Source organism: Danio rerio, chromosome 4 (genome assembly GCF_049306965.1).
Source record: "Danio rerio strain Tuebingen ecotype United States chromosome 4, GRCz12tu, whole genome shotgun sequence".
Lineage (NCBI taxonomy): Eukaryota > Metazoa > Chordata > Actinopteri > Cypriniformes > Danionidae > Danio > Danio rerio.
The window spans coordinates 26,578,222-26,600,428 of NC_133179.1; the positions used below are offsets into that span (position 1 = coordinate 26,578,222).

Sequence of the window (22,207 nt, forward strand, 5' to 3'; positions counted from 1 at the left end):
GCGGGTCAATTAGTAATTAGGCAAGTTATTGTGTGAAGATGGTTTGTTCTGTAGACTATTAAAAAAATAGAGCTTAAAGGGGCAAATAATTTTGACCTTAAAATAGTGTTTATTCATTCATTCATTCATCTTCTGCCGCTTTTCCGGGGCCTGGTCGCGGGGGCAGCAGTCTTAGGAGAGAACCCCAGACTTCCCCATCCCCAGACACTTCCTCCAGCTCCTCCGGGGGGATCCCCTCCGGGGGGAGAGAAGTAGTCCCTCCAGCGTGTCCTGGGTCTTCCCCGGGGCCGCCTCCTGGTGGGACATGCCTGGAACACCTCCCTAGGTAGGCGTCCAGGAGGCATCCGAAACAGATGCCCGAGCCACCTCAGCTGACTTCTCTCAATGTGGAGGAGCAGCGACTCTACTCCGAGCTCCTCCCGGGTGTCAGAGCTCCTCACCCTATCCATAAGAGTGCGCCCTGCCACCCTTCAAAGGAAACTCATTTCGGCCGCTTGTATCCGAGATCTTGTCTTTTCGGTCATGATCCAAAGCTCATGACCATAGGTGAGTGTAGGAACGTAGATTGACCGGTAAATTGAGTGCTTTGCTTTTCGGCTCAGCTCCTTCTTCACCACAACGGACCGCTACATCGACCGCATTACTGCTGCCGCTGCACCGATCCGCCTGTCAATCTCACGTTCCATCCTTCCCTCACTCGTGAACAAAACCCCGAGATACTTAAACTCCTCCACCTGGGGTAAGGACTTTCCTCCAACATGGAGATGGCAAACCACCTTTTTCCGGTGGAGCACCATGGCCTCGGACTTGGAGGTGCTGATTCTCATCCCAGCCGTGTCACACTCGGCAGCAAACCGCCCCAGTGCATGCTGAAGGTCCATGTCTGATGAAGCCAACAGAACAACATCATCTGCGAATAACAGAGATGAAATCCTGTGTTCCCCAAACCGGACCCCCTCCAGCCCAAGGCTGCGCCTTGAAATTCTGTCCATAAAAATTATTAATAGAATTGGTGACAACGGGCAGCCCTGCCGGAGTCCAACATGCACTGGAAACAAATCTGACTTATTGCTGGAAATGCGAACCAGACTCCTACTCTGTTCATACAGGGACGAGACGGCCCTCAACAGATCGCCTCTGACCCCATACTCCCTGAGCACCCTCCACAGAATGCCGCAAGGGACACGATCAAATGCCTTCTCCAAGTCCACAAAACACATGTGGACTGGTTGAGCATACTCCCATGAACCCTGGAGCACCCTGGTGAGGGTATAGAGCTGGTCCAGTGTACCACGGCCCGGACGAAAACCGCATTGTTCCTCCTGGATCCTAGGTTCAACCATTGGCCGGATCCTCCTCTCCAGTACCCTGGCATAGATTTTCCCCGGGAGGCTGAGGCTTTTTTAACCAAGATCCGGCCAATGGTAAAAATAGTGTTTAAAAAATTAAAACCTGCTTTTATTCCAGCCGAAATTAAACAAATAAGACTTTCTCCAGAAGAAAAAATATTTTATCAGACATACTGTGAAAATTTCCTTGCTCTGTTAAACATAATTTGGCAAATATTTAAAAGAAATTAAAAAAATCAAAGGGGAGCTAATAATTCTGACTTCAAGTGTGTGTGTGTGTGTGTGTATATATATATATATATATATATATATATATATATATATATATATATATATATATATATATATATATATATATATATATATATATATATATATATATATATATATATATATATATATATATATATATATATATATATATATATATATATATATATATATATAAAGCAGTGTTGCCTCACTGCAAGAAGATCGCTGACTCGAGCCCCGGCTGGGTCAGTTGGCATTTTTGTGTTTAGTTTGCATGCTTTCCCTGTGTTTGCGTGGGTTTCTTTTGTGCGTTCCTGTTTCCCCACAGTCCAAAGACATGCGGTACAGATTAATTGAATAAACTAAATTGGCCGTAGTGTATGTGAGTGTGTGCAAGAGTGTATGGGTGTTTCCCAGTGTTGGGTTGCTGCTGGAAGGGCATCTGCTGCGCAAAACATATGCTGAATAAGTTGGCGGTTCAATTCACTGTGGCGACCCCTGGTTAATAAAGGGACTAAGCTGAAAAGAAAATGAATGAATATGTATGTATATGTATATATAATGTAAATACAAGCTTTTTAAGGATGCGAATAATCTTTTGACAGCACACTAATATGCAAATGTTTATATTATTTATTCACAATACAGTTTTTAAGCTAACATTTTCTGTTTATTATTAGATAAATTATATGAGAGACCTGCTTTGTTTACCAAACAATAGATCTTACTTGATCTTCATTGCAAACCTTAAATAATTGATAAAAAGCTTTATTTATTTATTTATTTATTTATTCATGTTTTACGTTTTTAGTTACTATACTCTCAAATTATTCTGGATAAATCTGCAGATTTTTTTTTATATTTCTGTGCAGAATTAGTACAAAATGTCTGCAGATTTGCCAATTTTGCCAAAGTTTAAAGCATGTCAGAATGCAGTATGCTGTTTTATTCAGAAATTGAGTCTGCTGTGGTCATTCATCTGTGTGTGTTTTTGCAGAAGAGTGGTGTTTGGAGGCTGGTTGATGCTCTGCGGGGTCTCAATCCTCTGCGTCGAGACAGCGCCACCCACTGGCAGGAGCAGCAGCTGGTGAGTAGGACTCTTCACTCACCTTCAATTTTTTTTTGACTCCTAAAATGTTTTGGGTTTTTATTCTACCACTGAATGTAGGGCATTTTGTGTCAGTTTAAAAAAGTGAAGGGTTACCAGCTCTTCTTTCAACAACCTTATTGCCAGCTCAATATAAATTGTAGTTTAAAATCATGTTTTTATTTACTTCAAGTACTGAAGTAAGGTTAAAGTACAGTTATAATTGATTCCTGCTCGACCTAATCATTTTACTTTATTGTCAATCCGATAAAAGCATAATTTGAGAGACTCCGCTCTTGTCAAGCATTACAGTAGAGAAACCCAATATCTCTGTGAGGCAGTCAGTAAATGCATCGATTCACATCGAGTTTGTGTTGATTTGCATGTGTTCTCCGGCAGGATTCTGCTTTCCGCCAGTCATCTCTGCGATGTCTGCTGTCTCAGGATGTCCTGCTGCAGGAGGACGTGGAGCTGATCGAGCTGCTGGACCCCAGTGTTCTCTCACTGGGCTCTGCTGACACTGTCTGTCCCAGTGCTGCTGTGCCTGCACCGCGCTGCCTCTCCACATTCTCTATATGGTACAAAAACACACACCAGTGCTGATTAAAAACACCCTGGTGTTACCAGCAGAGACTGAAAGTAGCATACTGACACGCAGCTTATGGTGGATTGTGATTTGAGAAAATTTTTTGAGCATAAATGTTTTAACTGGCTATGAGATTGTATAGGGATTGATTATTAATAATAATCATATTAATGATTATTAATAATATTCAAAAAACTGGTCAAACAAATTGGATAAATGTTTGTAAACAAAACTAATTACAGAAAAATTCTTATGTTACAGATGCACTGTGAAGAATTTCATAATTTATTACATGATACTAATAATAATTATTTTATAATTATATATAAATACTATTATTATCGTATTATAAAGAATCATTAAAGTTGCACAAATAAATTTACAGTACATCTTGCAGCATTTACTGAACTGTAAAATATTATTATTATTATTCTTATTATTATTATATTTAATAATTATATTTAAATCATTGTTCAACATGCTCTGTAGTTTTTAATCAAAATAAAAGCTCCATGGTTATATTTAGTTATATATACTAATTTAATATATTTAGTTATATTACTAAAAACTAAATATAACCATGGAGCTTTTATTTTTATTTTATTTTTATTATATATACTATAAGTATTTGTTTTGTAATTTTTATATAACTATTTTTTATTATTATCAACAATAAAATTAATTATAATACTAATGTAATATATTTATAATCTATTTAATAATGTTTTTTAAATATATATTGTTGTTTTTGATTGTTGATAAGAATATAAATATTTATATAACAATTACAAAACAAATACTTATTTTTTTTTACTTTGCTTTCACGTTTAACAACAAAGCTTTTATTTTGCCATGAGGATATTATTATTATTATTATTATTATTATTATTATTATTATTATTATTATTATTATTATTTAACCGTTATTAAAATCAAGCAAATTAAATTATTGAAGATAAAATTTATATAACAATTACAAAACAAATATTTGTTTTATTTATTTATTTATTTTTACTTTGCTATCATATTTTTTACAACAAAGCATTTATTTTAGCACAAAGATTGTATTATTGTAATTATTATTGTTGTTGTTGTTATTATTTAATTGTTATTAAAATAAAAAAAATACTATTAAATTATTAAAGATATAATTCACATAAAAAATTACAAAACAAATACTTTATTTATTTATTTTTTGCTTTCACATGTTTAACAACAAAGCTTTTATTTTAGCACAAGGATGGTAATAATAATAATAATAATAATAATAATAATAATAATAATAATGCAATAATAAAAATAATAAAAATAATACAAAACAATTACTTATTTATTTATTTTATTTTTTTTTGCTTTCACATGTTTAACAGCAAAGCTTTTATTTTGACACAAGGATGGTGTTGTTGTTGTTGTTGTTGTTGTTGTTGTTGTTGTTGTTGTTGTTGTTTAACCATTATTAAAAGCAAGCAAATTTACTATTAAATTATTAGGAATATAATTTAAATGACAGTTACAAAACAAATATGTATTTGTTTATTTATTTATTTATTTATTCATTTATTTATTTCATTTATGTATTTTTACTTTCAGATGTTTAACAACAGAGCTTTTATTTTGGCACTTATTTGGCAATTATTATTATTATTATTATTAGTAGTAGTAGTAGTAGTAGTAGTAGTAGTAGTAGTAGTAGTAGTAGTAGTAGTAATAATAATAATAGTAATATAATATTGTTATTATTATTTAACCAAGTTATTAAAACAAAGCAAATTTACTAGTAAATTATTAGAGATATTGCTATAATACTGTTGACCTGTAATTAAGCAAGATTGCAAAACTAAAAATTGCACTAATGAGCTATAAATTGTTTATTATTACATTACAATTAAGTGTTTGTTTTGATAATCATTTTATAACCATATTGCATTCTCATGTTTTGTTAAGAATAGTAATACTATATATATTTTTTTCAATTACAAGAAGAAATGTACACAGATTTCCAACACAGATTTTATTCAAACAAGTGTTAATTTCAGTTACACAAAGTTACTTAAATCACTCAAATGAAATCATCTGCTAAATCAGTAAATTAGAATATAAAGTTGAATGATGTGCTTGTTTGTTTCAGGGACGTGTCTGTTCTGGTTGGGCTGCTGTCTGTCCTGCTTGGCTTGTGTTTTTCGTCCTCTGACCTCGAGCCGTCTCTGTGGCTGTGTGTGTATCTGCTGTGTGTTTTAAGTGTGTGTCGTGGTCTGTGTCTGTGGCGTAAAACTGATCTTCAGCGTCGTGTTCAGTCTCTGGCCGTCCAGCTGGAGGATCTAGTAAACAACAGCAGATCCCTGACCAGCCTATCTCGCAAATCACTGCGCCTCATCCAGGAGACAGAGGTCATTTCACGAGGATTCACACTGTAAGTGTCAACACACACACACACACACACACACACACACACACAGCTTTAGACACATTTTTTTTTATACCTGTTAATGGGGTGTTATGTATGGAAAGCACAAAATAAACATAATTGGGTTCCCACTCTTCTTGAAAGTACTTAAAGGACTTGATTTTCAAAGGTATGTTTTTAAGGGCTGGAATGTACTTAAAAACAAACATAGGCTCTTAAAAAGTGGTTAAATTAAATTTATTTCAACAATTGTACTTAATTGTCTAAAATAGAATGAAAAAACTGCGAAATTGTAAAATTGAAAATCTTACATTTAAATCTTGTATAATAACACTCACAAAAGGCGGCACAGTAAGTAGTGCGTTCGCCTCACTGCAAGAAGGTCACTGGTTCGAGCCTCGGCTGGATCAGTTGGCATTTCTGTGTGGAGTTTATATGTTTTCCCCGTGTACGTGGGTGGTTTTCCTCCGGGTGCTCCGGTTTCCCCCACAAATTCAAAGACATGTGCTATAGGTTAACTGGGTAAGCTAAATTATCCATAGTGTATGTGTGTGAATGAGTATGAGTGTATGGGTGTTTCCCAGTGATGGGTTGCAGCTGGAAGGGTATCCGCTGCGTAAAACATATGCTGGATAAATTGGCAGTTCATTCCGCTGTGACGACCTCTGATTAATAAAGGGACTAAGCTGAAAAGAAAATGAATGAATGAATGAATGAACACTGACAAATAATGCAATTTTGATCAATATTTCAGAAATTGCATTTTAATACCACCAGCATTGAATAACATCAAATTCTTTGAACATGACTTTTGAAAATGATTACATTTTTTTTTTTAAATTGTTGACATTGAAATATAACTTTTTAGTATAATTTAATTGTTAAGTCCAGTACAGATTTTCACTGCGCCTCATAAGCTGGTGTATGATTTACAAAGGTGCTTAATTTAAGGGAGTGGTCCACTACGATATCATATTTTAAACTTTAGTTTATGTGTAATGTAGCTGTGTGAACATAAACAACATTTCTGAATATAAGACGCTCAAAGTTCAATGCTAAGAGAGACATTGGCTTTAACAGAGTCAGCTTAGCAAAGCCTACATCCAATTAAGTTTGAGGACTACAAAAAAAAATACATCCGGGTTAATAAAGAAGAGGTATGTCAGAAGCGATGTAATGTCATAGCAGAGAAAGCTTAAATGCCGTCCAAACGCTGCTATTTCTACAGGGCTTCTTCTGTTTCTGAAAGGACATGACACAAATAGAGAAGTGCTTACAATTAAATTTTAATTATGTTCCAGAGAATTATAAAAAAGATATAGCTAGCATTTGGCAAAAGAGAGCTTCCAGAATCTCTCCCAGTTCAGTGCTGGATTCTGTTAAAACTCCTCCAACAAACGAAGCTGTGGAATGTGAGCCATAACCTGTAAGTTTTTTTTATTTGGTAAAATCTATCAATTACTTGCACAGTTTTTTGCATTAATGGTATGCTCTTGCAAGGACCTAAACAAGGATGTAAACACAGGGAAATGCTGTTTGGCACCGCTGACAATTTAGCTTCAAATTCATATTTATCTGTTAAACTGCTGTAAACCCCCACAATCTTCAGCTGCACTACAAAATCTCTCGATCCAGCCGCTTTTCTTGCATTCTACATCTCATATTGAACTTGCAAAAGATATGTAAATGTAACATTAGCTGGCAGGCAGTCTTTATGTTCCTCTGTGTCGAGTTTCTTCGTGGGTATTTAGTTTTTTTTTTACGCTCATTCAGAAGCGAGAACCAGCGGATGTTCAACAACTTTACTCATACGGTAAATACAAAAAGAAAGTTTCTTTCAGGAGCTCTTACATGGAACTCAACACTTGTAAACAGTCTAAAATCAATGGTGCTTTAAAAAGTCATTTTAAGTCATTTTAAGCACGGGAACCCTGTTTATTTGGCACAAATTTACAATGGATTGATTGATTGATTGGAGAAGCAAATTTCATTTTCATGATTTATTTTGTAATTAAATTTGTTTTTGCACATATTTACACAACACATTATTTATTTATTTATTTATTTATTTATTTATTTAGACATTTTGTATTATATTTAAACTGCTGGGCAGCTATGTAGGCATAGAATAATTAGCTTCACTGAACTCAGCCTCCCCAAAAATAAGTCATAAAAATAAAATAAGTACTGTTTAATTTAGTAAATATATTGAAGTTATTTATAATCACTATATTTGGTCATTTTCTTTTAACAAAACTTAATTTTTAAAAAATGATTTAACTAGTTTTTAAACCATATTTTTGTTTATGTAGTTTGTGTGCACATTTCTTATTTGTGGTATGCATGTTCAGTGTAATGTATATTTCACTGGATGCTGTCTGTGTTATATGTACAGTATAATAGTAAAACAACATGCGCTATAGTTTAAAAGTTTGGGCTCAGTAATCTTGTAAAAGACAATCTTAGTAAATTAATCGTCAAAAGTGAAGCTCAAGACTTTTACATGGATGTTATTATTATTACAATAAAATAAACTTTTTATTTACATACACAAAAAATATGAAAACAAAATGCAAGCAATGCAACTATTCTGTATCAGATTAACTTAATGTAATGATTTCCATAGGTTCTTTAGTATCATGGAGTCTGAAGGAAAGATTCTAATCAAACCAGCTTTGAATCAAGGAAATACATTTTCATTAATTTTCTTTTGCTTAGTCCCTGATTTATCAAGGGTTGAAATACACGTGTAATAAAATAACACCACATTTTAATAACTTGTACCAAACAATTGGTTTTTTAGTGGATAGAAGTTAATTTTATTATCACAAAAACGTTTTACTGAGCCCCAATCATTGCTAAGTAGTGTATATACAATAGTTTGTCATGTGTGTGTTACGTAGTTTCAGTGTAGTGGTCATATATATGTGTTGTATGTTGTGTGTTTGTCTGCCCTAATGGTTCTCGGACGTCTGCACAGTTGGATCACGTTTCACTTGTCAAGTTTACTCGACAGGGTGAGTGGCGCCTGTCCCTTTAACAGGGCGGGGCAGCTTCGCAGTCAGCAACTGATTGGTCTACGGAAGGCAGCCTATCAGAGTCTTCGCTGCGCGTTCAGAGCCTCACGTCTGGCCACATGCGTCATGCTCAAATCATATCCTCTTCTGACAGTCATCGTTTTGTTTTACATTTTGATATAAAGATTAGTTTATGCCTCATAATCTCATAAGTTGCAACATAAATCTCCAGAATGTGTCTTTAAAATGTCATGTCAAAATATCAAACAGATCAGTTATTATTGCTTTTGTGAGTGGGTGAGAGCACACTTTTTTTTTATGTGTGTGTGTCATTTTAAATACATATAAGCATGCTTATTTCCAAAAGAGGGCGGTGCCTTTTTAGAAATGACTTGTGGCAGATTAAAATGTTCAAACCTCAAATTGAGAATGTTGGACAGTTAGAGATTACAATTTCTAGACTGAAACGGGTTGATTTGGAATGGCTGGTAGATAAATGTATGTAATATTTGTTGAGTAAACTGATAAACAAGCATGTTACTGCTTTGTTCAGGTGTGCTTCATTTGCTATCCAAGTTTAGGAACTACAAATAATAACTTGACTTCTATTTGATCATTATTATTATTTGTTTGTGTTTGTGTGTGTGTTTGTGTGTGTGTGTGTGTGTGTGTGTGTGTGTGTGTGTGTGTGTGTGTGTGTGTGTGTTTGTGTTTGTGTGTGTTTGTGTGTGTTTGTGTGTGTTTGTGTGTGTTTGTGTGCGTGTGTGCGTGTGTGCGTGTGTGCGTGTGTGCGTGTGTGCGTGTGTGTGTGTGTGTGTGTGTTTGTGTGTGTGTGTTTGTGTGTGTGTGTGTGTGTGTGTCATTATCATGATATGTCAAGTCATTCCAATTGTTAGTGTTTGAGTCCTTAACTGTGTTTTACATTCCCGCTAAACTCTGAGATTGATAACGTCACCAACTATGTGTCCACGGTGCCCATCAGAGAGCTGGGGCTTGGACTGGGGGTCGAGCATCTATCTGATGAACAGGCACAAGAACTGACCAATGATTACAGCCTGCCTGCACTTAAGGTAAACACACTCACATTGGATATTAGGGTTTGTTGTGTATTGAATGTTTTTCATAGCTTGTAAATATATGAGGGTATTTATGAATTGGTTCAGAATTTGAGTTTTATTTATGTATACATAAATGTATATACATAAATATACTTTTTTATTTGAAGTATGTTTTTAAAATTTGTATTTCTTTATTACTGATATTAGGGTTAATTTGAGGTCATCTAGAATTTTTTCATAGCTTGAAATAGGGTTGGTATCGTACGATGTTTAATGTGAAATGTCGTGCAATGGACGATTGTCATAGGTGGTAAATTAATTATTTATGAATAATTAATTCAAAACAAATGTATTATTTGTAGCCTACTGATTTAACTACCTGATTCACGTGGTCTTTTCTTTACCCATAACTAAATCATAGATAAATAAAGATAAGTTACACACAAATTACCACCTGTCAGTCACTTTTTCCGCAGGACTCTGGCATGAATAGGCAGAGTGATGTTTCGTTATAATGGTGTCGACAAACTTGGTTGGTAAAAAAGGGGCACAACCCACAGGAACCAACCAACAGTATCTGAGGTTTTCACTAAAATTACCGAGTACAAGCGCGAAAGCGAAAGATTGAAGCAGTGGACACTTTTCCACACAGTTTTTGCTAAAATTAATGGCCAAATTAATGGCAGATTGAAGTACACTACACAATACTCATAATCATTCCAGTATTGTATACTTCAGTATATTGCTCTGCAATGATGATATGAATGTGTTGATTTGTGTTTTGCAGATGTTGTTTCAGCTTTGGGTCGGTCAGAGCTCTGAGTTTTTTCGCCGGTTGGCTCTACTGTTGTCTCCAGGTCGAGAGGAGCAGGACTCCAGACCATGTCCCGTCTCCTACAGCAGCATTCCGCTCATCACTGATGCTTTGCATCGCTCTCTGTCCTCCTGTCTGGCAGATCTGCAGCGCAGCTATGATTTCCATCGCTACTTTGAGACGCAGCACCAGCCGATGGCTTCAGGACGACACAGACGAGCTCAGCAGAAATGCAGGGAGCTCAATTCACTGCACACGTCTGTCCGCAGCCTACAGCTCCACCTCAAAACATTGCTCAATGAGTATGTGCTCGTTTCATTAATATTTTAAAATAATATTAAAATAAAATAATATAATATTTTATTAAATAGTCATTTTAGTTGTGAGATAGAATTGCTCAACTTAATGGCCTTTTAATATTAAAAAGTTTTCAAAATACTACAAAATCTGACACAGTAGAATTTAATTTACATTTTTATTTATTAAATAGTCATTTTATATGTGAGACAATTGTTAAAAGTGAGTGGGTTTTTTTCATATTGAAATGTTTACAAAACTACTACAAAGTCTGACACAATGGAATTTTAGAGAATTAAATTTTTTATTTATTAAATATTCATTTTAGTTGTTAGAATTGCTGAAATGGATGGGTTTTTTATGTTGAAAGGTTTACAACAAGATCTGACACAGTGGAATTAAATTTATTTTAAAAAGTTTAAATAGTTGTTTTAGATGTGAGACACAATTGCTGAATTATTGTTTTTTTTTTCAAATTGAGAATAACAATTTTACAATACTATTTTATTATTTTTAATGGAAACAATTGCTGAAATTTTCATTTTTACAATCGTAATTACTCAAATTTTTATACAAAATAAATTTTGTTTGTTAATTTTATCGTTATTTTTATATATGTATATATATATATATATATATATATATATATATATATATATATATATATATATAATGTAACGCCTGGCATTCACTCCGAAAAGTAAAATTTTAGCCTCATCAGACCAAAGAATTTTAAGAGTCCTTTAGATGTATTTTGGCAAATTACCTAAACTCATTTTAGAGCTTTACGGCAAAGGCTGTGAATTCTGACGTAGATGTGATTTTATTTATTTATTATTATTTTTTTCCAGGTTTTTTTTTATTTTTTTTATTTTTTGCAACAATTTAAAAAATATTTTTTTAAAAGCATTTTTTTAAATTATTATTTTTTTAATAAATGTCATTCCAAACCTCAGAATTTTTATATTTTTAACACTTAAAAACATCCCCAAAAATGCGAGAGAATCTGACATTAAAAACTATTGGGTAAATACTGACATTAATAACTTTTACTGCAGAGTCTTACTGCAGAGGTCACCTATCTCGGTCCTGGAGGGCCGTTGTCCCTGCAGGGTTTAGTTCCAACTTGCCTCAATCCACCTGCCTAGATGTTTCAAATATACCTGGTAAGACCTTAAATAGCTTGTTCAGGTGGGTTTGATTAGGGTTGGAGCTAAAATCTGCAGGACACCGGCCCTCCAGGAACAAGTTTGGTGGCCACTGCCTCACTGTATAGTAAACATATTTGTTAAATATTTTGAATTGTGACAATTGCTAAAGTTAATGATAAAAAAATGTAATAAAACATCTTATTTTTGCTTTTCATATTGATTTAAAAACACCTTTTGAGAAAATACTTAATAATTAGATTTCAGATGTCCATTAAAGCCTACCCACTATTTGCAGATATGCTGCTCTTGTTACTTGTTATTACAGTTTTTCCTCATCACAGCAGGTGGATTTCTCTTAAAGACGTGCCTTTAAAATGTGTTCATAGCATGAGCATGTTGAAGAAGAAGCTGATGAACTTGACAGTATAGTTGTTTGAATGTCTCCGACAGGGTGATTATTCTGGAGGATGATCTGGAGAAGCTGATGGTGGCTCGGGAGTCAGACGAGGTGACTTGTGCAGGTTATCAGGAGCTGAAGGAGCGTCTCCAGTTGCTCCAACCACACATGCAGGCCAGCAGCTGCTGTTGGGATGACACCATCGCGCAGGTGGAACGAATGCTGCGCCGAGTCTCCAGCTGCCCAGGTCAGAGTTCGCACTCCCATACACTCGCACTTCACCTGCTTAGGGGGTTTTCAGTGAGTCACTGGTTTGAGAATGTCGTTATGATGTTAAGTGCATTCATATTTTGCCATGAAAACGTATTTTATTTGATTTTATAAATTTTTTTAAATGAAAATACATTGACACTTTCAATTATGTTACATTAAAGTTTATTTAATTAGAGTAAATCATAAGTGGCCCTTTTAATAAAAAATAAATAAATAAATAAAAGTAACGTTTCAATTTCAGTATAATTTTGCCATCCATATATTATATTATATTATATTATATTATATTATATTATATTATATTATATTATATTATATTATATTATATTATATTATATTATATTATATTATATTATATTATATATGAATGTTCATTTAATTCAAGTAAATTATGGAGTCAATTTAGTTATAAAATAAAAATTTTATATAAATTAACTACATTTTGATACCTAAATTAAGAATTTTCTTTTTTTTATTTTATTGATTATTAGATTTATTATGATTTATTTTGTAATTATATGGGGCCCATTTAAATATAAAGTATTATATTATATTATATTGTTAATTAAAATTTTAATTTAATTCAAGTAAATAATGGAGATATTTTAATTATAAAATAACATTTAATATAAATGAAACAAGAAATTTCAATTACGTTTTGCCATCCAAATATTATATTATATTATATTATATTATATTATATTATATTATATTATATTATATTATATTATATTATATTATATAAAAGTAAATTATACAGGCCAGTTTTTATTATGTTGTAAAAGATTATAAGTAAATGAAAATTAATTAGGGTAGAATTAATTAATTGGGTATGATGATGAATAAATATTAATTGTAAAGTGCTCAATTAAAACAATTATTAATTACGCTTTTTTTTTCATTGTGTAATTTAAATGATGCAAATTAATGACAATGCCTATTTGCAAATAGAAACAAAAATACAGAAAAAACAAAGAAAAGTTGAAACACTGTGGTTTGTATATTTTTGCCAGTGTTACACATCCTGGTGACCCTAAATGGTCAGTATTGCACTGCAAAATTGACCAATAAGAACCAAGAAGAACCAGTCACGATCAGTTTTTTCCAGACATCCCAGCAGTGTATAAATATGACCATAAATGAGTAAACAAGCTTTATAAATGACGTCCTCACCATATAATAGGTGCGTCAGCCTTTGTGTAAGACAGCGTGTGTCTTGGGTTATTTTTAGACTTCCTTATTCGACTGATTTCCTTGCATTCGTTTATTTAGGGAAGTAGGGGGAAAAAGAGGACAGAGAGAGACGGATGGGGATGATGATGTCCTTTATACAATTAGGCCACAGAGAACAAGTCCATTCGTACAAATTTGTATGAGTTCAGTCAGTTGTACGAAAATTTTAAAAGGGACGCATGGCACCCAACCATTGGAGGACGAGCAAATCTTATTAAATTGTCGAAATGAGATGAGATATGAGATAGCCATAAATCAAAGATGTATGAATTGCAGTGAGATCGTGTTTGTTCACACGAGTCGTGAAATTTCTGAAATGGCTTGGAGTTTTATGGAAATGGCAAGATGTGCGTACATTTTTAAAATGCACATAAAAATGTATCCGCACAACTTAGTAGGATAAATTGTTTATCCGATAAGTAAAAATGTGAATAAATTAAAATGAAAACACATGTACAAAATGAGTTCCAGCATGCTAGTCCAAAAACAAATGTGACATAGAATGAAATGGAGATTCAGAGTTTTAAGATTTTACATGACATGTTTTTTAATTTACAAATGTTATAAGTATTGCAAAAATAAACATTAGCTGAGCAGCTTGCATTGTAAGGTTCGATCATCAGGAATCATTGCTCTTGTTGGTGTGATCAATCTGCCAACCTGCGTTTTGCAGTTATCGTCAGGGAGGGAAATTCAAAGTTTTGAATTTAGACTGCAATACCCACTTTAACCTCTAGGTGTGAATTTTACAACATGTACATTTAAATTACTTTTGTTTTTTAGAGGGGCTTCTATTTATTAATTAATTTTTTATTAGTTTTTATTTTAGATATTTTTGTCGAATTTTATATTTTCCTTCATTATATTACTCTTTTAGTAATTTTTTTGTAACAGGTGATGAAATTAAACAAAAAATAGTGAAAGCTAATGTGAGAATAGGTGTCTCTCTTTGGAATGGATGGCAAACAGAAGTCTGTTGTATTGACTATACTGCAGATTTGTGATAATATTTTAAGCTTATTATTATTTGGGCTTTAAATAAGGCATTCTTGTGTCCATACAAAATTATTCTGTGTAAGATATTGTAACTTCATGCTAATGGCATCCGGTATTTCAGAATGTTGAGATGCCTAAATCCACTTTATTTTAATATTTAATGTCTTATTAAAAACAGTGTAGATGTTTTTCTTCTTATCGGTTATTAATCATTACATCATAAATGTAAACAAACCACATCTTGCAATTTAATTCCACTGTATTTAGTGCATTGTAAATGTAAAAAATGCATTAGGTCTGCGTTATTTCTCTCTGTTGAAAAGAATGTGTGTATATATGCGTGTATGTTTTCCACAGAAGGCTCAGATCAACCAGAGGAAACAACCGTCCCAGATCCCCCTCCTTCTGCCCCTATTACACACATACAGGACAGAGACCCCGTCCCGGAAGAACAGGTACTGACAGACTGTGTGTGTGCATTTAAGCATTGTTGCAAGTGTTGCTGTTATTATTATTATTAGTAGTATTATTATTTCTCATGCTTGGCGGAGTTGAGGTGAATCCATGATATGATTCACATTTAATATGCACATTTTTAAATTTATCTAAAAATACATTAGACATGATTTTAAATATTTGAGCCACACTTGTTCATTTGTTTCACTATACTAAATATTAATAATTGAACATTTTAAATTGCTGTGAGAAGCATGCATAAACATTCAAATGAAGCTATATCATAGAGAGGAACCTTGAAAACCAACACCTTGATCATGCCAAGGTCGACGCATATTATGAAGTAGTAATTATTTTAAGCTTTATATGATAAGGCAGCATTAGTTCTGGAAATGTTTTTTGAAAGATATAAATTAAACTAATTTAATATTTATGTATTGATTCATAATGAAAATCATTAAGACATTTTCTGAATAAAGAAAACCTAGATAATGAATACATAGATAAATTCAAAATGAACAAAAATGTTAACTTTTACATACTTTTCCACCACTGAATGTTATAGCGTTGTTTAAATCAATACTTTAAATGAGGGGTGCTCAACCCTTGTTCCAGGGGATCTACCTTCCCGAACAGTTTAGCTTCAACCCTGATCAAACACACCAGAACCAATTAATTAGGACCTGAAGAGCACTCAATAATTACGGGCAGCTGCGTTTGATATGGGTTGCAACTGAAATCTGCAGGAAGGTAGATCTTCAGGAACAGGGTTGAGTACCCCTGATTTAAATTAGGGGACAGTTCACCCAAAATTAAAAAGTCTGTTATCATTTTTTACCATTTACTTGTTTCAAACTTTTAAAGGAACACTCCGTTTTTCAAAAAAAGGCTCCTAGAGATAAACAGTTGATTTGAAACATTTTTGAATTCATTTGGCTGATTTCTTGTTCTGGCGGGGTCACTTTTAGCTTAGCTATGCATAATGAATTGAATTGGGTTTGACCATTAGGATAAATTTCCTATTTAAACCTCTTCTAAAGTCTTCTGTAGTAATATCATTTAATAAAATGAAGGGAGTTTTTTTTCCTAGCTAATATTGCTAGGAACTATACTCTCCTTCTGGCGTAATGGTCAAGAAACTCTGCTGCTGTCCTATAGCTGCACCAGACAGAGTGATATTATGCAACATGTAAGAATGAACTACTTTCAGAGGGTGCCTTGAAATCATGGAGACATAAAATCCTAGGAGATTTGTAAAAATGAGTGTTCTTCTTTTGTGAACACTAAAGAAGATATTTTGAAAAATGTTGGAAACCTGTAACCATTGTCTTCTTATGGTATCTGCTGTTACCACTTTGGAAATCAATAGTCACAGGTTTCATCTTTTTTCTTCAAGATATCTTGTGAAGTGTTCAACAGAAGACAGAAACTTATAAAGGTTTGAATCCATTTGTGGGCGAGTAAATGACATTTTTTTTCAGGTGAACTATCCATTTATTTTTTTAAATAGAACAATAATATGAAAACAAAGAGTTCTACGTTTTTAACGGCCCATTCACATCGGGCGTCAGCATCAATGGTTCCCATTCACTTTGAATAGATGATGTCAAGCATTGTTGAACTGAATTGTAATTCTGTGCTCGCTGCAGAAGTCGAGAATTTTTCAACTTTTTAAGCGTAACCAGAAGCATCAGCCAATCAGATTGCTTTATATAAATACCCCAGCTCAGACAGTAGCCAATTGCGGACTAATTTTATTGGCTGACGTTGCTATGACAATTGCGTGAACTTTAGACACTTCCTCTGTTAAGCATCGACACTGAAGCCCCATGTGAATCGGACGTAAGAACTTTGCCAAGGCATTTTAAACTAGACTTTTCACATTTATTTATCTAATACTAATTAAAGCATTTTTTTCACATTGACCCACAAAAGTATCAAACTATGCTACAACAAACAAGCATAACTGCTATTTTGGTCCAGATCTAGTTAAGTTGTTAATGTTACAAAGTAAATTGCTTGTTATTGTTGCCGTCAGCACATTTTTCTTCATTTCACAGATGTAAATAGTGGAATTAATCAAAACAATCTGCCGAGAATTCAATGTTGTTATAAGCTGATATTTAGAGATATTCTTAAATGATGGGATTTGTGTTAATTAGCATTTCTTAGATTAAAAACTCAGCTTTTCTGTTGTCCAGGAGTTGGAGGCGTATGTGTCGGACTCAGACTCTGATACGGAGTGGAGAGGAGGATCTGACATGCTTTCTCCATGTGAACTGGAGCGTCAGCGTCGAGAACGCGAAGAGTCCAGACGTGTTTTACTGGAGCTAAAGTCCGTTCTGGGAATACGAACGTCAGATGGAGAGAGAGACAAACGCAAACTTCTGCTGTTCAGTGATCAGGGTACGACAAACACAAAAACACACACTGCCTTCTTTCATACTAACTTGTTATATAAGGTGAAACATTGTTGGCCTAATGGCTTTTGTCCAGTCTAAGGGAATAAAGACATCCAAAATTAGGTGTTTTTTTTGTGGCGCTTTATAAATGTGTGTCTCAGGTTTTAAATTACTATGCAGGGCTCGAAATTAACCTTTTTGCTTGATAGTACCAGTGCTCCTAACTTAAAAAAATTAGGCGCATCAGCCAAAATTTAGTTGCACCTAAATATTATAAGCACCGTTACTACAAGTTTTATACAAACATATTTATTGCATTTGAAATTAAGCAGTAATCAAACTAACAAACAAAAAATATGTATATGCAAGGGTAAGGAAAATGTCTCAACGAAATCCCTTTATTTCAAGAAAATAGATTTTTATAACATAACTGAGTGACCAAAGCATACACGGACCGCTTACCGGCCCTGCACGCACTGCTTGAAATGAATGAATCTGTTAACGATATAACTATGCTGTTCTCACGGGTGCTGTCTGATTTTGCACTGCCTTTGACATATACTGTGCCTTACTAAACATACGTCATGTTAATAGCAATACCGGTCTTTTTATGAGTAGCGATGTTAGTTTACTCAGTGCAAGCCCGTTTGCGATGGTGTCCGTGGTGTTAAATTTGACATATATCTGCCACTTGCATGGCGGACAGCATCTGGCCATTATATGAATGATTCTACAGAAACTCTCATGCTAGATGTGGCAAACAGTTACCTGAAAATTCCATCACACAGACTTTTCATAGCGGACTTGAAGGCAACGGAAGTCTTTTATCCACTCTTCGAAAAGTGTAGATGGTAGATTAACATTCAGCTCATGGTCACTAGTAAGATGTGTCATTATTTGTAACTTTAGATGCCATGGTTTCTAAAATAAAATCTGTTAGTGTTATCTTCATTCTCTTCTTCAGCGTTTTACAATTTTTTGCGGTAGCTGTCGGTAGCTCTCTCTGTCATCCCAAGCCAGAAGGCATTAGGTGCGTTTGACATGAAGCTCAGCTGCAGCCGGTGATCAACGAGATTAGCCGAGCGCAGGCGGGGCGGAGTTGAAAACGGAGCCGTCAATACGGACAGCTGGACACTTCGGGACTCAAAGTTGCTGCAGTCATGATGACCGATCACATGGCGTCATCATATTTTTTTGTTATTTTTATTTATAACAACAAAACATTTACAAATAAAACAGAATACAGGCTCTACAAACTGTAGTTCCTTTTTAAACAATAAGAGAGAATTATGAATAAAATATATAACAAATGCACGAGAGAAATAAGAGGAAATGAGAGGTTAAAATAAACATAAAAACGAACAGGTCTATTAAATACAAAGCAATAAGCATAAATTCTAGGAGTTAAACATCAATCTTTAGGCTAATACTTCTTGTTTGAATCTGCTAAAAAAGGGTTTACATATGTACATTTATAGATATAAAAATTTCCCATGTAAAAAGCAAAACAAGGTGTTTTGATTAGGTCTTAATAAATGACATTATTTTGGATGATGAATGAATTTTCAAAAAAGCATTTTAATCAAAAAAGATTGTGTTGAAAAGAACAAAAGGTAAAATAAGTGAGCTATGTAGAAGTTTCCCAGAAAGAGCAGGTAGCCTTTAAACTGCTAGACAGGAAATAAAATATATATTTATATTATAATAATAAAGCAATTTTATAATTATTTAATAAAATAGTTCTTTACTTTAATTTGTTAAGAGAGCTTTAGGGTGGCAGGATCAATGATGATGATTTTCTTATTTCAAGTCTGTAAGACTTATTTGAGTTCATATTTAGGTTATTCACTAAAATATACACTAAAATATATCATTTAAATCGTTCATGGAGATGAATGCAGTAAACAGTCTGTATAAAAAAGTTAAAAAATAAACCTGTGCAAACAAGCTAACCTTTATAACCAGATTATTTAACAAAAGATGATTACTGCAGTAAAATATTTGTAGTCTTTTAATAAGCAAGATGTGTACAGGATAGAGAGGGTGTGAAAAGTGAATTGTTTGTTTTGAAACTTTTGAATCGGAATTTGTCCAATTATAAACCCGAAATACACGTGTTTGTTGTCATGTGGTGAACTCGGCCAATCGTGTAATATCAGTGTCGTCATCAAAGCTCCTGCAGTCGCTCTTCAGAAGCTGCACGGTCTGAGTTTGCCGTCTGATCTCGGAGCGCTGTCGCGGTACTTTGATGCCACATGTGACAGTCACGTGGCGTCGGCGCAGTATCAATCCGGACAAGATTTCTAACCAGAATGCACCGCTTTAAGACAGATTTCGATCGATCTGCTCAGCGCTGCATGAAGTCGAACGCACCTATTGACTGAGTGATTGACAGCTGATATTTCAGTTCTAGAGCAGGGGTGGGCCAATAAGAAGAGCGCGAAGGCGGGGCAAGCATTACGAAATTGGCTTTGTTTAGTGCAGCAAGTTCAAATGACAACTGTTTTAAACCATTCCTGAGCGCTGCGTTTCACGTTTCATGTGCAGACACAGAGCTTAGAGATGCATTCTGCGTGAATGTCTCCCGAATCCGCGCATGTGGTAAACATTTTGCAGTAAAAACTGGTCGCACACAACAGTTTTATGCACTCGCACACATGCTCCCAAATATATTTTGAGGTCACATAGATAAAATTTCGGGCGCATATGCAACCAAAATGGTCGCAATTTCGAGCTCTGATATATATATATATATATATATTATAGATATATATATATTTTTTTTATATATATATATATATATATATATATACATAAGTACATACAAAAATTGCCTGATTATATATATTTTTGAATTATAGTTTTTTTTTTTTCTGTACATGTGCAGCATTTTCTTTCATATATACACAGTGGTGTTAAAACATTTTTGCCCCTAACTGATTCCTTATGTACACTATAATTTTACTTTCTTATTTAAACTTTAATATTTCAGATCATCAAACAAATGTAAATATTAGTCAATGATAACACAAGTAAACACATTATGCAGTTTTGAAATAAACGTTTTTATTGTTAAGGTAAAACGAAATGCAAAACCACATAGCCCTGTGTGAAAAGTCTAAACCTAATAACGGGCCACTTTTAGCAGCAACAATTGCTATCAAGTGTTTCGATAACTTGCAATGAGTTTGTTACAGCACTGTGAAGAAATTTTGTCCTACTCATCTTTGCGGAATTGTTGTAATTCAGCCACATTGGAGGGTTTTTGAGCATGAAGCAACTTTTTAAGGTCATGCCAAAACATCTTAATTTGTATTCAGGTCAGGACTTTGACTAGGCCACTACAAAGTCTTCATTTTGTTTTCCAAAGCCAATCAGAAGTGGATTGCTGGTGTGCTGTGGATCATTGTGCAGAACCCAAGTTACTTCAATTTGATGATCTGAAACACACATATATACAAACAGTTGAAGTCCAAAATGAATAGCATTTTAAAATATTTCCTGAGTCTGAGAGACAAGAAATTAGCTTTAATAACTCATTTATAATAAGTAATTTTTTTTTAACTTTTTTTCCTTGCCATAATGACAGTAGTACAAATATATTTAGCAAAATACAAGAATATAAATACAAGAGCTTTTTTTGTAACATTATACTTTTACTCCACTCTTTTTAAAATTTATTTATACTTTTTTTCTTTAGCTACTCTGGCTCCGTTTGCCAAGGACCCTCTAGAAACCGACACAAACTCTTTAGATCCAGAAATGTTGTTTTTGCATATGTACACAATGGTGTGAAAGTTTTTGCCTTTTACTGATTTCTTTTTTTTTTTTGCATGTTTGTCACACTTTAATGTTTCAGATCATCAAACAAATGTAAATATTACTCAAAGATAATACAAGTAAACACATCATGTAGTTTTCAAACAAAGGTTTTTATTGTTAATGGAAAACAAAATAAAAAACTATATAGCCCGTGTGAAAAAGTCTACACCTAATAACAGGTTGAGCCACCTTTAGCAGCAACAATTACAATCAAGCGTGTTCGATAACTTGCAATGAGTTTGTTACAGCTCTGTGGAGGAATTTTGACCCGCTCATCCTTGCACAATTGTTGTAATTCAGCCTCTTTGGAGGGTTTTGAGCATAAAACAACTTTTTAAGGTCATGTCAAAGCATCTCAATTGGATTCAGGTCAGGACTTTGACTAGGCCACTCCAAAGTCTTCATTTTGTTTTCTTAAAGGCAATAAGAAGTGGATTGCTGGTGTGCTTTGGATCATTGTCCTGCTGCAGAACCCAAGTTACTTCAGATGATCTGAAACACACATATATACAAACAGTTGAAGTCCAAATAACATTTTTGAATAGTGAGTGTAGGAGACAAGATATTAGTTTTAAAAACTAATTTCTGATAAGCAATTTATTTTGTTGTAGCT

At 33.8% G+C, this 22,207-nt stretch overlaps 1 protein-coding gene and 1 long non-coding RNA gene across 8 annotated transcripts in view; one reads left to right on the forward strand and one right to left on the reverse strand.

Annotated features, from left to right (window-relative positions):
• The window catches only part of vezt (vezatin, adherens junctions transmembrane protein), a 35,763-nt gene that overhangs the window by 11,821 nt on the left and 1,735 nt on the right, over nt 1-22,207 (forward strand). For 2 of the 7 annotated variants that reach the window (XM_073945391.1, XM_073945390.1), the window contains exons 3-11: nt 2,599-2,688; nt 3,088-3,266; nt 5,403-5,684; nt 8,659-8,832; nt 9,618-9,765; nt 10,541-10,869; nt 12,466-12,659; nt 15,272-15,369; nt 17,572-17,776. In XM_073945391.1, coding sequence (XP_073801492.1) covers nt 2,599-2,688; nt 3,088-3,266; nt 5,403-5,684; nt 8,659-8,832; nt 9,618-9,765; nt 10,541-10,869; nt 12,466-12,659; nt 15,272-15,369; nt 17,572-17,776 — 1,699 coding nt within the window. 7 annotated transcript variants of the gene reach the window in all.
• LOC137491554 (uncharacterized) overlaps nt 20,648-22,207 on the reverse strand; it is a 73,780-nt gene continuing 72,220 nt past the window's right edge. The window contains exon 4 of the long non-coding RNA XR_011011531.2: nt 20,648-22,086. This is a non-coding gene — a long non-coding RNA (uncharacterized lncRNA). The remainder of the gene's footprint in view (nt 22,087-22,207) is intronic.